Consider the following 15,907-nt stretch of genomic DNA (forward strand, 5'->3'; position numbering starts at 1 on the left):
TTACCTATACGTTCAGCGGGACAGGCTGAGCGCTGCTTAAAGGGGATATTTATGGCATTCATTTAATAGATCTACAGTCGCATCCAGAGAAAGCCACCTGCTGTAAACTGCTATTAGGTGTATAGCACTGTTCATTAGTACAAGACTTAGTACAAGATTTAGTACAAGACTTGTTTGCTGCTAAGATTAGCACGGTGTTTTATACTGGGTGGCTGTGTGTGTGAGGGTGTGTACTGAAGCTTTTGAGTGTATTTCTGGATGCTTGTCGACCATGTTGTGTCAGTGACCGTGAGTGTACTGTAAGCGGTGGTGCATCCCTGTGGTGTGTGTGTGTGTCTGTGTGAGTGTGTGAGTGAGAGCTGAGTGTCATTGAGGACTCCCAAGACAGGCAGAAACCTTTCAGTGGCCCGGAGTGCTTCTGTACAGGGGTCCCCATTTTCCTTCGGGATGTTTTCAGAGTCCCCCCCGTTCGTCTCTCGGTGAAGCGTGTCCACCGCTTTTGGAATCATACCCTCTCTCTCTCTCTCTCTCTCTCTCTCTCTCTCTCTCTCTCTCTCTCTCTCTCTCTCTGCCTCTCTCTCTCTCTCGTCACTCTCTCTCTCCCCTCACCCCCCTATGCACACAGCTCCTCCACAGACACGCCCAGGCCGCTCTCGGTCTCACTGACTCTGGTGTCTGACACGCTCGCTAAGTGATGTGTGTTGCTCGCTTGACCGGAAGACGACACCTGGAGTGACGCAGGCACTGACCTTGCAGTGAGTCAAACACACTCACTACGCGCACACACACACACACGCGCACACGTATGTGGGCAAGTTTGCCCTCTGTAATAGGAGCTGTATGTCAGAGGCTGTGGAACGTCAGGTTTGTCTCGATTGTCATGTTGATGGCTACGTGAGGCGGTTGCTCATGCCCGCTACGCGCTGTGACAAAAGGTGACATTCTCAATCTCTTTGTCATTCTGTACTCTATGGGTATGGGTATGGGAGTACTGTAGTAGTATGGGATCAGAAGAGTAGAACACAGGCATGAAAAACATTGGTTGACTTCTACAAAGACAAAATGTTCTTTATACGATTGAACGCTAAAGTCATTCACCTCCTGCATGTTTGGTTGGTTATGTTCCATTGGCCGAGAGCTAGAGGTCAGGGGTGAAGCAAACGGGACTGACCCCGAGGCGTGAAGGTCAGCTGTCGTTCGGTTACCGCCGGCGATGCTGCAACGTGACGTCAGCAGTTCGGCGCTCCCCCCTTCCCCCGTCTCCCTCCCTCTCCATGAGGAGCGGACACGAGTCCTCCGGGAAGCACTGCTGTCTGTTCTATCCTTCCGATTCACGACCCCCCCTCACCACCCCACCCTGCTCTCCACCACGCTAACCCCCCCCTCCCCCCCCCCCCCCCCACACACACACACACTTCCCTCCCGCAGTCAGAAATGTGTTTATCTCCCCGAGACTTCAAAAAGTCGGAGCCTCCGAAAAACCAGCAGCGCCAACTCGGATCTGTCAAACCCTCGCTATCGCGACGCCCCTTTTTAACCCCACATGAAAGAGAGAGGCAGTTTAAGGAGGGGGGGGGGGAGAAGGAGAGAGGGGAGAGAGACGAACGCCAGGAAGCTGGTGGAGGAGGCGGAGGACGAGAAACAAGCCAGCGAGCGATCGCGAGGGGGAGAAGGAGCGTTTAAAAAAAAAAAAAAGGAGAGAAGAAGAAGAAGAAAGCCGTCTGAATCAACATGTTTTTAGGAGAGATTTGAGAAAGTAGGACAGAGAAGGCATCGACAGGGTCCCTGAGCGGAGCCCGCTGTAACCAGGGGGACACAACAAACCTAAGAAGCCCGCAGCTCCCCGGAGGAGGAGTGGGAGGGGGGGAGGGGGCGGGAGCGGGGGGGTGGGGCATCAGCGCTTTATTCTCCCCTGTTGCTGAAGCTCAAAGGATCCTGTTGAAAGGAAATAAAAATAATAATGATAAAAAAATTAAAAAATCTCCACACTCAAATGAACGGGAATTTCACAGAGCCTCCCAAAAATAAACGGCCCTATTTATACTGGGAAGGCTGGTCTCAAGCGCTCAGCAGAAACAAACACACAAACCCACTCGCGACTGCTTCACAGTCACACAAACACACAGACACACACAGACACACACACTCTGGGCCTTGCAGATAATCCCAGGCCATGTAGTGTTTAGTGCGGATCTGAGAAGGGGTATTTTGCATGAGCTACTAAGTCCTGTATAAGAAAGCTAAAGAAAGGCTGAGGAGAGGAGGAGAGGAGGAGGGAAGAGAGGGACAGCGAGGGAGCAGCGGAAGTTGAAACACTAGCGACTCCTTTTCGAAAGGAGGCTGCCAAACGCAAACGTCTTGGTGGGTGGAGGGGAACGTCCGTGCTTTCACGTGTGTCGAGGCTCTCCCATCAACCCTGAGCGCCCCCCTGTCATCCACAGGGCGTCCGTACCGGCCCCTGAGGTGTGGCGAGTACGTACGTTATCTGCCTGCGTCTGGAGCGTGAGCGCGGGGCGGGATCCTGCACGTTGAATTCTTCACAACTGTTTGCCAAACAGTTGCACCCAGTCTGACCCCTACGATCTGCCCCGACCCCGAACCTTCAACCCTTCTCTCTCTCTCTCTCTCTCTCTCTCTCTCTCTCTCTCTCTCTCTCTCTCCTCTCTCTCTCTCTCTCTCTCTCTCTCTCTCTCTCTCTCTCCCTCCCTCTCTCTCTCTCTCGTCTCTCTCCCTCTCTCTCTCTCTCTCTCTCTCTCTCCACTCTCTCTCTTTCTCTCTCCCTCCCTCTCTCTCTCTCTCTCTCTCTCTCTCTCCCCTCTCTCTCTCTCTGTCTCTCTCTCTCTCTCTCTCTCCCTCTCTCTCTCTCTGTCTCTCTCCCACTCTCTCTCTCTCTCCCTCTCTCCCTCTCTCCCTCTCTCCCTCTCTCCCTCTCTCCCTCTCTCTCTGCCGGTGGTCCAAAGCCCAGGTGATCCAGAGGAATGTGCTGCCCTCGTGGCTGTCTGGGCTAGTGCCTCCCTGGTGGATCCCCACAGTGGGTCCCAGGGAGCAGGTAAACACTGCTGCTGCTGTGAGAATCAGCCATCTGGTGCTACCGCCTGGCTCGCCTCTGAGGACGGCTGGAGCCTCCGAGCTGCATTCCTGTGTGCGTGCGTGCGTGTGTGTCCGTGTGTGTGTCCGTGTGTGCGCGCGCGAGCATTTATGGTCTCTCTGAGGTGTCAACATTGTTTCCAGCTATTTTTCTCTTGATGTGATTCGATCGTCTGTCTTGGTCGTGCTGGGACCAGGCAGCCCCCGAAGCAGCAGCTGCAGGAGTCATTCCCAGACCCCTGCTCCGTCACGTCGCACCTCTTCCCGCAAAACAACACAAAGGACGCACAAGAAAATAGTCCCGCCGCTGCACTTTAAGCATGAATTAATAATACCTTCCTGTGACAACCATCCTCATCATCATCATAGTCCTGATCATGTGGACCATCCTCATCCTCATCCCCACAACTCCGCCACCCTGGCTCTTGTTTCGTTGGCGATGAAGGACCGCAGTCCCTTGCCGCCTCCCTCCCTCCCACCCTCCCTCCCTCCCACCCTCCCTCCCCACCCCTCCTCCCCCGCCCTTCTTTTCATCAGAGAGCCCCAACCCATCGTTGGCAGGAGATGCTCCCAAACATCTGGCATTCCTTCTGGAACCATCCACCCACTCAGCCCCCTCTCAACACTCTGGCAAATAAAGAGACACAGAAACTGGGGCATGGATTTGTACCAAAAAAAAAAGACAAAAACAAAAGAAAGAGCTCCTCAGATGAACTTTGCAATCCCGCCATCAGCAGACACATTGTGTGTGACCCGAACCGAACGAGCCTCGCGGCTCGTCGCCATTTCACGATTCGTGGGAAGTTTCACTGAGAACCAACCAGAGGATGCTGTGAATATGCATGCGGGTCTGTCGTCACGGTGTCACACACAACAGATTTCACCCCATCTGCTGTTCCTTAAGAAACCTGCGAGTTACACGTTGCTCTGACCTAAACCTGTTACCAGTGTTGACAGGAGCAGTGTTGGTGACCCAGCATTTTTATTTAGCTTCCTTCACTTTTGTCACCAAGAACACAGTAACTCCTCCACAGGAATATAATAGTAATGTATTCATTCGGCAGCACAATCCTAAATGAACGGGAACTCAGAAGGCTGTTGAATCCTGATTCGCAGGTAGGCCTCCTTGGCAACCATGTTGACCAGGCCAAGTCAGGTGACTGAGCATCTGAAGCCGTCATGCCCGCCCCCTGTTTCCCACAGCACCAAAAGCTTTAACATCTCATGATCGGTTTCCGCTTTTGGCACTTGGCACCCCCGAGCAGGGGCCTCTCTCACATTGCTGATGATGGCGTTCAATGCCCTGGTGGTCACTTGGCCTGTTATGAGCTGTGATGGGGAATTGTGTGTTCTAATTGTCCGGCCAGGAAGACTGGGGGCAAGCATATGCAGTAATGATCCGTCCATCTGTTGGGCGCAGAAGTCGAATATGCACACACACACGCAACACACCCACCCACCCACACACTGGAGTCCAGGTGCTTGTGAGCGAATGTGCATGCGTGCGTTCACATCCGACGGCCGAGTCCGTGCGGGGGGGGGGGGTGTTCCGTGTGCCTCCTGCCTGAACGAGGTCGCCCGGGAGGACAGACACTCGCCGAGCGCCCGAGCAGAGGGGACGGGAAGACAACATCCGTCTGGAACCCTCTCCCCCTCCCCTGAGGAGGGACCGTTACACCACAGAGATGACCACAATCACTTCCTGATGAGAATGTCCTCATGAATATTATGGGCTGTGTAATTTGCCCACCGGGACACATAAAGATGAAATGATTATGGAGAGGACAACAAATGACTCTGCAGCGACTACAGTGGCATCAAAGGAGTCGTTAGGATTATAGCTCCAGATAGGAGAGGATATTGTCTGTCATTTTTTAGGTGACGATGAGACCCATGTTAACTACATTCACCACTGATTCGCTACAGAACTGCAGAAATGCCTTCATTGCCATTACTACCGTCTGTGTGGGTGTGTTTGTGTGTGTGTGTGTGTGTCACACTAATTGAGGGAGTCTATGGTGTGCTGAGGTGGAAAATGACTTCTCAACAACGTTTCAAGTGTTTTCTTAGAGAAGACTAGTTTCTCAACAAGCAACACCTGAATGGTATTCCCCTTAGGACGAGTGTGTGTGTGTGTGTGTGTGTGTGTGTGTGAGTGAGTGAGAGAGAGAGAGAGAGAGAGAGAGAGAGAGAGAGAGAGAGAGAGAGAGAGAGAGAGAGAGAGAGAGAGAGAGAGACAGAGAGAGAGAGAGAGAGAGAGAGAGAGAGAGAGAGATCCATTCCAGTCCGGTGTTGCAGTCTGGTCGATACTCAACTGGATGAAAACATCAAAACCACGAACAACAACAGCACGTGCTACGAGGTACGGAGTCCCAGCTGGGACAGAAAGGCCTTCTACCCTACATTCCAAGTCTGAACCCCAGCAGATACTCCCTGCTGTCCCAGTCGCCCCCCCGGCTTGCAGATGGGGCCAAGGCACCGTGAAGCTGTCGGAAGCTCTGTCGACATTAAACTTGCATCCTCCCCACCTCATCTGGCTCATGACTTTTTAATCCCAGTCGTGTTCGGTCCTGTCCAAACGCTTAGTGCCCCCCCCAACGCCACATCCATGTCTCTCTTAAAGAGCTGCCCCCACTGAATAAAACATGCTAATAATTCAGCTTAAGCATCCACTTGATGAATGATGTATGTGGCTGGAATCAGTGCACAGGGCGGGGATGCGGTGTGTGTAAAGTGTGTGTATGTGTGTGCGTGGGTTCTCTGATGGTTATTTATTTAGCGGTAATTCCTAATGACAGTGAGTGGCCAAAGCGAAGCAGCACTTAAGAACCGGCCATGGAAATATGCGTGTGTGTGAATGAATGTGTGTGTGTGCGCGTGCGTGTGTCAGGGTGTGTGTGCATATGTATGTGTGAGTGTGTGTGAGTGTGTCTGTGTGCGTGCATGTGTGTCTGTGCATGTGTGCGTGTGTGTGCAAGTGTGTGTGTGTGAGGGCAGGAAGTGATGAGGTGAAGGGATTCGGGGGAGGGGCTGATTGAAACATCCCTCCATAATCAAAGAGCGGGTTTGAAAACACCCTTCAGGAGACACTGAGCGTTGGTCTCATCCATCTGCATTCTACACATGGACATTTGTATTCCAATAGGAAGTTTGCCGTAGGGAGAACAGACAAAAGCATTGTGTATGTAGAACGGTGTAGAGCTACACAACATGCCCTCTCTCTGAAGGAGGGTTTTCTGGCTCTCTTCCACAGTCTCTCGCCTTTACGTCTTCCTGACTCCTAGTCCTCTAGTCTAGTGTAACATCTCCCCCAGCTACAGCCTCCATCTCCCCCAGCTACAGCCTCCATCTCCCCCAGCTACAGTCTCCATCTCCCCCAGCTACAGCCTCCATCTACCCCAGCTACAAGCCTCCATCTCCCCCAGCTACAGCCTCCATCTCCCTCTATCTCCCCAGCTACAACCTCCATTCCCTCTATCTCCCTTAGCTACAGCCTCCATCTCCCTCCATCTCCCCTAGCTACAGCCTACATATCCCTCTATCTCCCCTAGCTACAGCCTCCATCTCTCCCTCTGTCTCCCCTAGCTACAGCCTCCATATCCCTCCATCTCCCCTAGCTACAGCCTCCATTTCCTTTATCTCCCCTAGCTACAGCCTCCATCTCCCTCTATCTACCCAAGCTACAGCCTCCATATCCCTCCATCTCCCCTAGCTACAGCCTCCATCTCCCTCTATCTCCCCTAGCTACAGCCTCCATATCCCTCCATCTCCCCTAGCTACAGCCTCCATCTCCCCTAGCTCCAGTCTAATGTCAAGAGCAGCTTCATTCAGCTCCTGTGTCATGGACCTAATCAGAGGGTGATGAGAGACTCTCCAGAAATCAGGGAGATGTGTGTGTGTGTGTGCGTGTGTGTTTAAGTGAACCTGTATGGCTGTGCATGTGCCTCTGTTGTGAAAGGGAAAATTCAGAAAACTCCCCCCCCACACACCCACACCACACACACACACCCACACCACCCACATGCACACACACACACACGCATACAAAACGCCCTGCTGTCACAGAGAGCCACAGAGTATAGAGCACTGCCATCTGGCCCCCAGAGGACCTCTGGCAGGGCTACAGTGACCACCTCCTCCCATCCCTCGCTCCACTTCTCCTCCACTCCCCCCCCCATCTTCTCATCCATCCATTCATCCGGATATCTTCTCATCTCCTTTACCCCAGCACCCCCCCCCCCCCCCCCCACCATGTCTCAGTCCCCCATATGCCATTACCTCTGCGTGGACCTGAGAGCTCCATTTGCATCGATCCCAACGGAGCTTTTCCGATGACCAGAGCGCCAGAGGCCAGCCTGTCTCAGTCCCGTTCACCCTGCCCAGGGATGTGGCCCTTTCCAGTGGGGACAGAGCTGCTATGACAGCATGGATCTCCTGGAGAGAGATGGGCGGGGGAGAGGGGGGTGTTAGGTTAGAAAACAACCCAGACCCAGACAGTCACGACGGGAGAAACGAGAGTAGGGCAGCACACAGTCACTTTCACACAGTCTCCTCCTGACGGTGTACGAGTGTGTGTACAAGTGTGTGTGTGTACATGCGTGTGTACAAGTGTGTATGTGTGTGTGTGTGTGTACAAGTCACAGTCTGAAATACTCCAAAAGTGGCCGTGTCAACTCTGCAGTCAATTAGAGTCTCACTGCCGGAAGGGGAAACTACCCCACAAACTGTACACAGCTCCTCTCCTCCTTCTTCTCCACCTCCACCTCATCCCCCCATCCTTCCACCCAGACCTGAGCCTTCTCTTCCCTCCTCCTCCCCGCCCCGTCAGTGTGACACCCCGTAGTGCGCTGTCACCGAGACTGGCTTTTATCCACAGTGTCAACTGTCACCCCCAACGCTGTGTTGTCGAGTGGCTTTGTGTTGCTACTGTAGCACTCCGTAAGGGGAGGAAGGGTGTGTGTGTGTGTTTGTGTGTGTGTGTGTGATAGATTTTGTAGATACGTTTTTTTTGGAGATAAGGAATCGCTTTTAAAACAACCCAGCATGCTTTAATGTCTGTCTGTGCTCTCATGCTTTAGTTTGCTTCTTTATAATGACTTTTCGGCGCAGAAATGTCTGTTTTTGTGATGCTGACAGTGTTTACACTGCTTATGTCACTCAAGTCGCCGTTCTTGAATTCTAATTGCAGGACGATGCATGGGACTGCAGCAAGATAAGTCTGCCTGCAAGTCATCCACACCAACCATCCATCCATCAAGCCTATCAATCCATCATCCAATCAATCGACCAACCAACCCACCAACCCACCAACCACCCAATCATCATTCCATCCATCACCCCAACCAACCTTCCAGTCCATTACCCAGCCAATCAACCAGTCATCCAGCCCTCCTCACACCCAGCCAGCATGTGCGAGAGCAGCTCATCTTTTTGACAAGACCTGTTCTATGGTCTGGAAGATTCCACTCGTACAGCACGCTGTCTAATGAGGGACATGGAGGGAAACACACCAGTAACCCACGTTCAGGCTGCTCTCAAACCACTGAGAGGATCGTAAAACAAAACCCCTAACTAACGTGTTCACAGCACCCTGGCTTTGGTTTGCACGGTCGGTGTGTTTTTTTAGTTTGCCGCTAAATATCTTTGGGTTTTCTTGATATATTTTGTGATTTACGCGAACTTTTCCAGCGTGACAGGTGTGAAGTTCTCAGCATCGAGTGAAGCACATTTCACCAAATGTGTCAGGAGGAACATATGGGGAACATGAATCAAATTGTGCGTCGTAATTAACAGGGTGTGTGCACACAGCTACTCCAGAATGAGGGTTTGAGCGTGTTTCAGTGTGCGTGTCTTGACGGTGTGTGAACCCTAATATGCCCAAATGCCTGTGTGTGTGTGTGTGTGTGTACTGTCTGTGTGTGCGTACGTACGTTTTTACCATTTCTTCCGGATGCTTCTTAGCTGACTTAGGTGATGGAAAGCCACTCGAAAGGCAGCTGCTGTTTTGATGCATCTCATACGTCTCTCTCCGTCGCCGATACGTCAACCCCAACCCCCGAGATGAGGAACTGTCAGAGGACAGAAACTTAGTTTAGAGTTTGCTTTCTGCTATCAAATCTGCTACAGCTGTACACCATTAAGCTTGTCCATCTTTCATTGTAGTAGAGGTTTGGGAAGGAGCCGGTTATTCCACTTCAGCATACTGTCAGGAATACACATCAGTGTGTTGACTCGTGTAGCCCAGGGTTCGATTTTGATGTCCGGCTTCCTGGTTTGGCTTTCTTCTCTTCCTGTGTCTGTGTGGACAGATGTCCGGGGGGTTGCCAGAACCTGTGGTCCATCCCCCTTCTGTTGTGCTCCCTGCTCCCTTTTTCTCCCACACACCCCCATTGTGAAACGCTAAGCTTTTAATCACACTCCGGAGATCCATAGAGAAAGAGAAAGGCCGAGAGGGAGAGAGAGATTGAGAGAGAGAGAGAGAGGCATAAAGAGAGGAGATATTGATTTCGTTCTGGGTCTCTTTTCCCAGATCATGTTGGGTTGGAAGGTTGAGTAGAGCAGACAGACTGGCCTCTCATCTTCTCCCCGGATGTCTCTTCATTTCCACCATGCTGTGCCTCGCTCTCTTTGAAACCTGGCGTGCGAGAGAGAGAAAGAGAGAGAGAGCGAGAAGAGGAGAGAGAGGGAGAGCGGAGAGAGAGACGATGAAAAGAGACATATCTGAAGGGAGGAGAGAGACAAAGAGAAAGACAAAGAAAGAAATGTATCTAAGGAGCAACCAAGCAATCCAGTTGAGTACAGAGGGCATTTCTTAGTTCTCCTCTCAATGAGAACAGGGCTGCTTTCATCTCCCCCCTGTAGCCAAATACAACATGTGTTTTATTTGTTGCTTTCTATCTAATTTCCTTCCTCGATGTCTCCAGGAGCATAGCACGGGAAGATAATACTCTGGGCAAAGTAAAAGTATCCTGCAGTTTGTCTGAGGTAGTGTATATATCATCTTATCTAATGCACCTTCCCAAGAAGCCTGATTTGGGAGTGTGTGCCTATCTACGCATCTAATACACCTTCTCTGGAGCATTTCTACGTGGGAGTGCTTCTACGTACATCTAATACCTCTCACCGGGAACCTGTGTTTCGTTTGGTGTTTGTGTGTGTGTGTTTGACATAGAAACGTGTGCAAAAACAGACAGTTCTGCCTGTACTCATGTATGGATTTTTGTGTATCTAATTGTTATCTAGGCTTCAAAAAGTGTATAATCGCATGCAGTGCACTTTATGGCAGACTTTTTCTTCAGACAGCTCCAAAGTTACAGTAGCTTTTATCCTCTCCATCATTTTCTGTGATCAGGGCATTTATTTCGAAGGGCATTGGTGATGTCTCTCTCTGTCCTTCCCTCCCGAATCTCTCCATCATCTCACTGTATCATCACATCCTTATCGGGGAGAGCTCACTGCCAACGTTTTTTGTCTCCAGCAGAAACCTTGTGCTGATCTGGCAGGACTCAGAGAAGTGTGAAGACTCCTTCTCCCCGTCCGCCCCGGGATCACTCTAGCCCCGCCCCGGTCACAACAGCCCCGCCCCGGTCACAACAGCCCCGCCCCGGTCACAACAGCCCCGCCCCGGGTCACAACAGCCCCGCCCCGGTCACAACAGCCCGCCCCGGTCACAACGGCCCCGCCCCGGTCACAACAGCCCCGCCCCGGTCACAACGGCCCCCGCCCCGGTCACAACAGCCCCGCCCCCGGTCACAACAGCCCCGCCCCGGTCACAACGGCCCCGCCCCCAGTCACAACAGCCCCGCCCCGGTCACAACAGCCCCGCCCCGGTCACAACAGCCCGCCCCGGTCACAACGGCCCCGCCCCAGTCACAACAGCCCCGCCCCGGTCACAACAGCCCCGCCCCGGTCACAACGGCCCCGCCCCAGTCACAACAGCCCCGCCCCCGGTCACAAACAGCCCCGCCCCGGTCACAACAGCCCCGCCCCGGTCACAACAGCCCGCCCCGGTCACAACGGCCCCGCCCCGGTCACAACAGCCCCGCCCCGGTCACAACGGCCCCGCCCCGGTCACAACAGCCCCGCCCCGGTCACAACAGCCCCCCGCCCCCGCCGTCCAACGGCCCCGCCCCAGTCACAACAGCCCCGCCCCGGTCACAACAGCCCCGCCCCGGTCACAACAGCCCCGCCCCCGGTCACAACGGCCCCGCCCCAGTCACAACAGCCCCGCCCCGGTCACAACAGCCCCGCCCCGGTCACAACGCCCCGCCCCAGTCACAACAGCCCCGCCCCGGTCACAACAGCCCCGCCCCGGTCACAACAGCCCCGCCCCGGTCACAACAGCCCCGCCCCGGTCACAACGGCCCCGCCCCGGTCACAACAGCCCCGCCCCGGTCACAACAGCCCCGCCCCGGTCCACAACGGCCCCGCCCCAGTCACAACAGCCCCGCCCCGGTCACAACAGCCCCGCCCCGGTCACAACAGCCCGCCCCGGTCACAACGGCCCCGCCCCAGTCACAACAGCCCCGCCCCGGTCACAACAGCCCCGCCCCGGTCACAACGGCCCCGCCCCGGTCACAACAGCCCCGCCACGGTCACAACAGCCCCGCCCCGGTCATAACAGCCCCGCCCCGGTCATAACAGCCCCGCCCCGGTCACAACGGCCCCGCCCCGGTCACAACAGCCCCGCCCCGGTCACAACAGCCCCGCCCCGGTCACAACAGCCCCGCCCCGGTCATAACAGCCCCGCCCCGGTCACAACGGCCCCGCCCCAGTCACAACAGCCCCGCCCCGGTCACTAACAGCCCCGCCCCGGTCACAACGGCCCCGCCCCCGGTCACAACAGCCCCGCCCCGGTCACAACAGCCCCGCCACGGTCACAAACAGCCCCGCCCCGGTCATAACAGCCCCGCCCCGGTCACAACGGCCCATGCCCCATCCCGCCCACCCCCCGGTAAAAAACTCCATCCCTGACTCTCAACCCCTCAACCTTTCCACTTTCCTTTATGTTTTCCACAGTTTTCCTTCGTTCATCCTTCTGTCGGTATCGGGGGGTTGGGACCTGGGGGGTGGTTATCAGGAATCTGTGAATGGGGCTGGTGCAGAACAGCGGGTAGTTATGCTCTCTATGTTAGAATCCTAGTAGGGTTTTCCATCCAGTAATTCGCTCTAATCACCCAGGCTTGGATTGGGGCAGATAAACTTTTGATAAGACACTGGAGGAACCGTAGATTGTTCTACATATCAAATATATTTTTGCATCCTTTTTTTTTCCCGGTAATTATGAGATTCTTACCTTTTAATTCCACTCACATCTCCCTGTGATCCCTGGACATGAGGAAAAATAAGCTCTTTAATTGCCTCTGGATGACTTTGGCGTAAACCGCATTCATCAAGGCGGAGGCGGCGGACCATTGCGTTGGAAAGCGGGAAAAGGCTGCACTGAGAAGAACAGAAGCACTCGTTTTGTGCTTCCAATTGCAGAGTACTAAAAATCCTTGTACATGGAGAAAACATACTGTTGACTTGGCGCCAAGTACAGGGAACTTCTGTATTGGGCCTTTGAAACGTTGACAGTGAACTAGCGAGCTGTGATGTGCACGCTCGTTGAAAAGCCAGGATTTTGTTTCCGGGTGGGGCGTGCGGGTAGGGGCAGTGGGGGGTGGTGGAGGGGGGGGGGATTGGCACACAGGGTTTGTGTGGTGTCTCTAACAGTGTTGACTGATGAAGCCCTGAGAGGAGGGCGAGAGGGAGGGAGGAAGAAGAGGATGATGTGTGGTGTTTGATGCCTTCCATCTTTATCTGTCAGCCCCCCTCTCTCTGCCCCGCTCCCTTTCTCTTTATCTCTCTCTCTCTTCCTTGCCGTCAAATCCTGCCAAGGCACCAGCTGCTTCCAAAATGGCATATCCTGAGGTCCTGTCTCCCAAACGCTCCTTTCAGAACGACTATCTCCTCTCCCTCCCTCCCTCTGCCCTCCCCCTCCACCCCTCCTCTCTCACCTCCCAGCCTCTCTCTCCCCCTCCCTCAAGCTCTGGCGCACGGTCGAGAAAGAAAACCCTGTTCTGCCTGCCGACTCCTCGAGTCCTCAGATGAGTTCACACTTCTGGAATGACGGGACTGACCACGGGTTGTGTACCATCCCCCTCCCCCCCCCCCCCCCCGACAGCAGAGCACAAATTGACTGGACAAATGGACGCGCAGTCACAGAAAGAAACTGTCACATGGCTGCAAGCACGGGGACAGTCACGCAGTCACACGGAGGGACCCGATCGCATGGTAACACAGGGGGAACAGTCACACAGAGGAGAGCAGTCTCCCAGAGAAACAGTCACACAGAGGAGAGTAGTCTCCCAGACAGAGAAACAGTCACACAGAGGAGAGCAGTCTCCCAGAGAAACAGTCACACAGAGGAGAGCAGTCTCCCACAGAAACAGTCACACAGAGGGGAGCAGTCTCCCAGAGAAACAGTCACACAGAAGAGAGTAGTCTCCCATAGAAACAGTCACACAGAGGAGAAACAGTCACACAGAGGAGGAGAGCAGTTTCCCAGAGAAACAGTCACACGAGAGGAGAGCAGTCCTCCCAGAGAAACAGTCACACAGAGGAGAGCAGTTTCCCAGAGAAACAGGTCACACAGAGGAGAGCAGTCTCCCAGACAGAGAGAGGGAAACAGTCACACAGAGGAGAGCAGTCTCCCAGAGAAACAGTCACACAGAGGAGAGGCAGTCTCCCAGAGAGAAACAGTCACACAGAGGAGAGCAGTCTCCCAGAGAAACAGTCACACAGAGGAGTGCAGTCTCCCAGAGAAACAGTCACACAGAGGAGAGCAGTCTCCCAGAGAAACAGTCACACAGAGGAGAGCAGTCCTCCCAGGGACAGAGAAACAGTCACACAGAGGAGAGCAGTCTCCCCAGAGAAACAGTCACACAGAGGAGTGCAGTCTCCCAGAGAAACAGTCACACAGAGGAGAGCAGTCTCCCAGAGAAACAGTCACACAGAGGGAGTGCAGTCTCCCAGAGAAACAGTCACACAGAGGAGTGCAGTCTCCCAGAGAAACAGTCACACAGAGGAGAGCAGTCTCCCAGACAGAGAAACAGTCACACAGAGGAGAGCAGTCTCCCAGAGAAACAGTCACACAGAGGAGAGCAGTCTCCCAGAGAAACAGTCACACAGAGGAGAGCAGTCTCCCAGAGGAGCAGTCGCACAGCGCCACGCTGTACAGTTTTCTGCCTCCACATCAATCGCATCGAACGACGGGAGGGAACGTACGGCGTCAGAGCGCCCTTCTAAAGAAAGAAAGTTGTCTTTGCCTCTCACCCTCTCAAACACACACACGCGCGCACACGCCTCTCCCTCCTGTCTCTCTGACGGATGGTGAGTGGCTGGATATAGACAGTGTCACCGCTGGTGAGCTGCCGGGCGCCTTGACGCTCATCGCTGCTGACGGTCGCCAGTGTCCTGTTTGAGCCCCATCTGCTCCTGAACTCTGGAAGTCGCAGCGAAATCAATACTCTCCGCCCCGGGGCAAAGACTCGGACGCGCCCGCGCGCCCCCGTCCTCGAGGTGGTGGGGGGGGGGGAGGGGGGAAGAGAAGAAGATGGGCCGTCCCGGAGACGTGGCAGCCCGTCTCAAGGAGGCCCCGGGGGAGAGGGAGGGGGGGGGGGGGGGCAAGAGGAGGAGGAGGGGGGTGCAAGGTGTGGGGAAAGCTGTGAGTGTTGGTGTGGTGTGGCGGGGGAGATGAGGCGTGAGGAGGCCTTTCGGACCACCGGGCCAAGGTCGTGCCGGGAACGCCGTTGGCGCCATCTCAGGCCCTGGAAAAGGCCACTGTTAACATACAGTGCCGGCTGGCGATATACTGCAGTTGCTGGAGGTACCTGTTCAACTGTTTTAGGGACAGAAAGAGCCATGGAGAGGAAGGGAAAGAGAGAGACCGAAACAGAGATAGGGAGACATTCAGAGAGAGAGAGAGAGAGAGAGAGAGAGAGAGAGAGAGAGAGAGAGAGAGAGAGAGAGAGAGAGAGAGAGAGAGAGAGAGAGAGAGGAGAGAGAGAGATGCCATCTCTCTAAGCCTCCTGCTTTTTCACGTGTTTCTCTGGCCTTCTCTCGGCCCTGATCCTTCTCTATCTTTTCCCCTCACTTTTGCTTCTGCCTCTTCTCCTCAAGCTTAGAACAGGAGTCCAGTAAATGCCTCCTTCTAGATCCTTCTCTAACTACCCCTCTGCCAGAGGGTGGGGTGGGGGGGGTGAGGGGGGTGGGGGGGCTTGAAAGCAGGGGCGTAGGTTTGTTTTCAAATATGGGTGGGACAGGTTTTTTCCCCCCCGCTAACGATATCTGAGGATGCGGCTGTTGAATATTGAATATGAATAATTGTCTCAATACAAAATATGGAGGGAGGCGGGGAGGGATTTGTCATTTTCAGTATAAAGAAACCCACACTCTCCTGCTTAAAACTCACAACACACCCGTCTACCAACTCACTGGAACTTGGAACTCACAGTCAAGCTCATACACTGTTTATAAACCCCCCACCCCCCCCCCAGCCCCCCTACCCCCCGGGGAGAGGTGATCCAGTAACACAACGTGAGACTTCTCCCACTGTAATGGGAGGAGAACATATGTTGAAAGACGAGCATTCTCGGGTTCCCCTACGTTTGTTTTCCTCTCGCCACCGCCGGCCCTGCTTAATGAGCCAGGACAGAAACGTTTACGCCAGGTTCCTCTCACTCGAGCGGGGCGGCTGGGCGTCGCAAACCGTCTCTCCTCTGTCGTTTTGGCAGTTCATTGTGTTTGTGCGTCGTGGCGCACTGTGCATTCGAAAGTG

General features: G+C 54.3%; 1 protein-coding gene across 1 annotated transcript in view; it reads left to right on the forward strand.

Annotated features, from left to right (window-relative positions):
- The window catches only part of LOC136954580 (uncharacterized), a 16,678-nt gene extending 4,951 nt beyond the window's left edge, over positions 1 to 11,727 (forward strand). The window contains exon 2 of the mRNA XM_067248203.1: positions 10,590 to 11,727. Within this exon, the coding sequence (XP_067104304.1) occupies positions 10,590 to 11,727 (1,138 nt within the window). The remainder of the gene's footprint in view (positions 1 to 10,589) is intronic.
- The last annotated feature ends 4,180 nt before the right edge of the window (positions 11,728 to 15,907 follow it).

This window comes from Osmerus mordax, chromosome 12 (genome assembly GCF_038355195.1).
Source record: "Osmerus mordax isolate fOsmMor3 chromosome 12, fOsmMor3.pri, whole genome shotgun sequence".
In the NCBI taxonomy this organism is placed as follows: Eukaryota; Metazoa; Chordata; class Actinopteri; order Osmeriformes; family Osmeridae; genus Osmerus; species Osmerus mordax.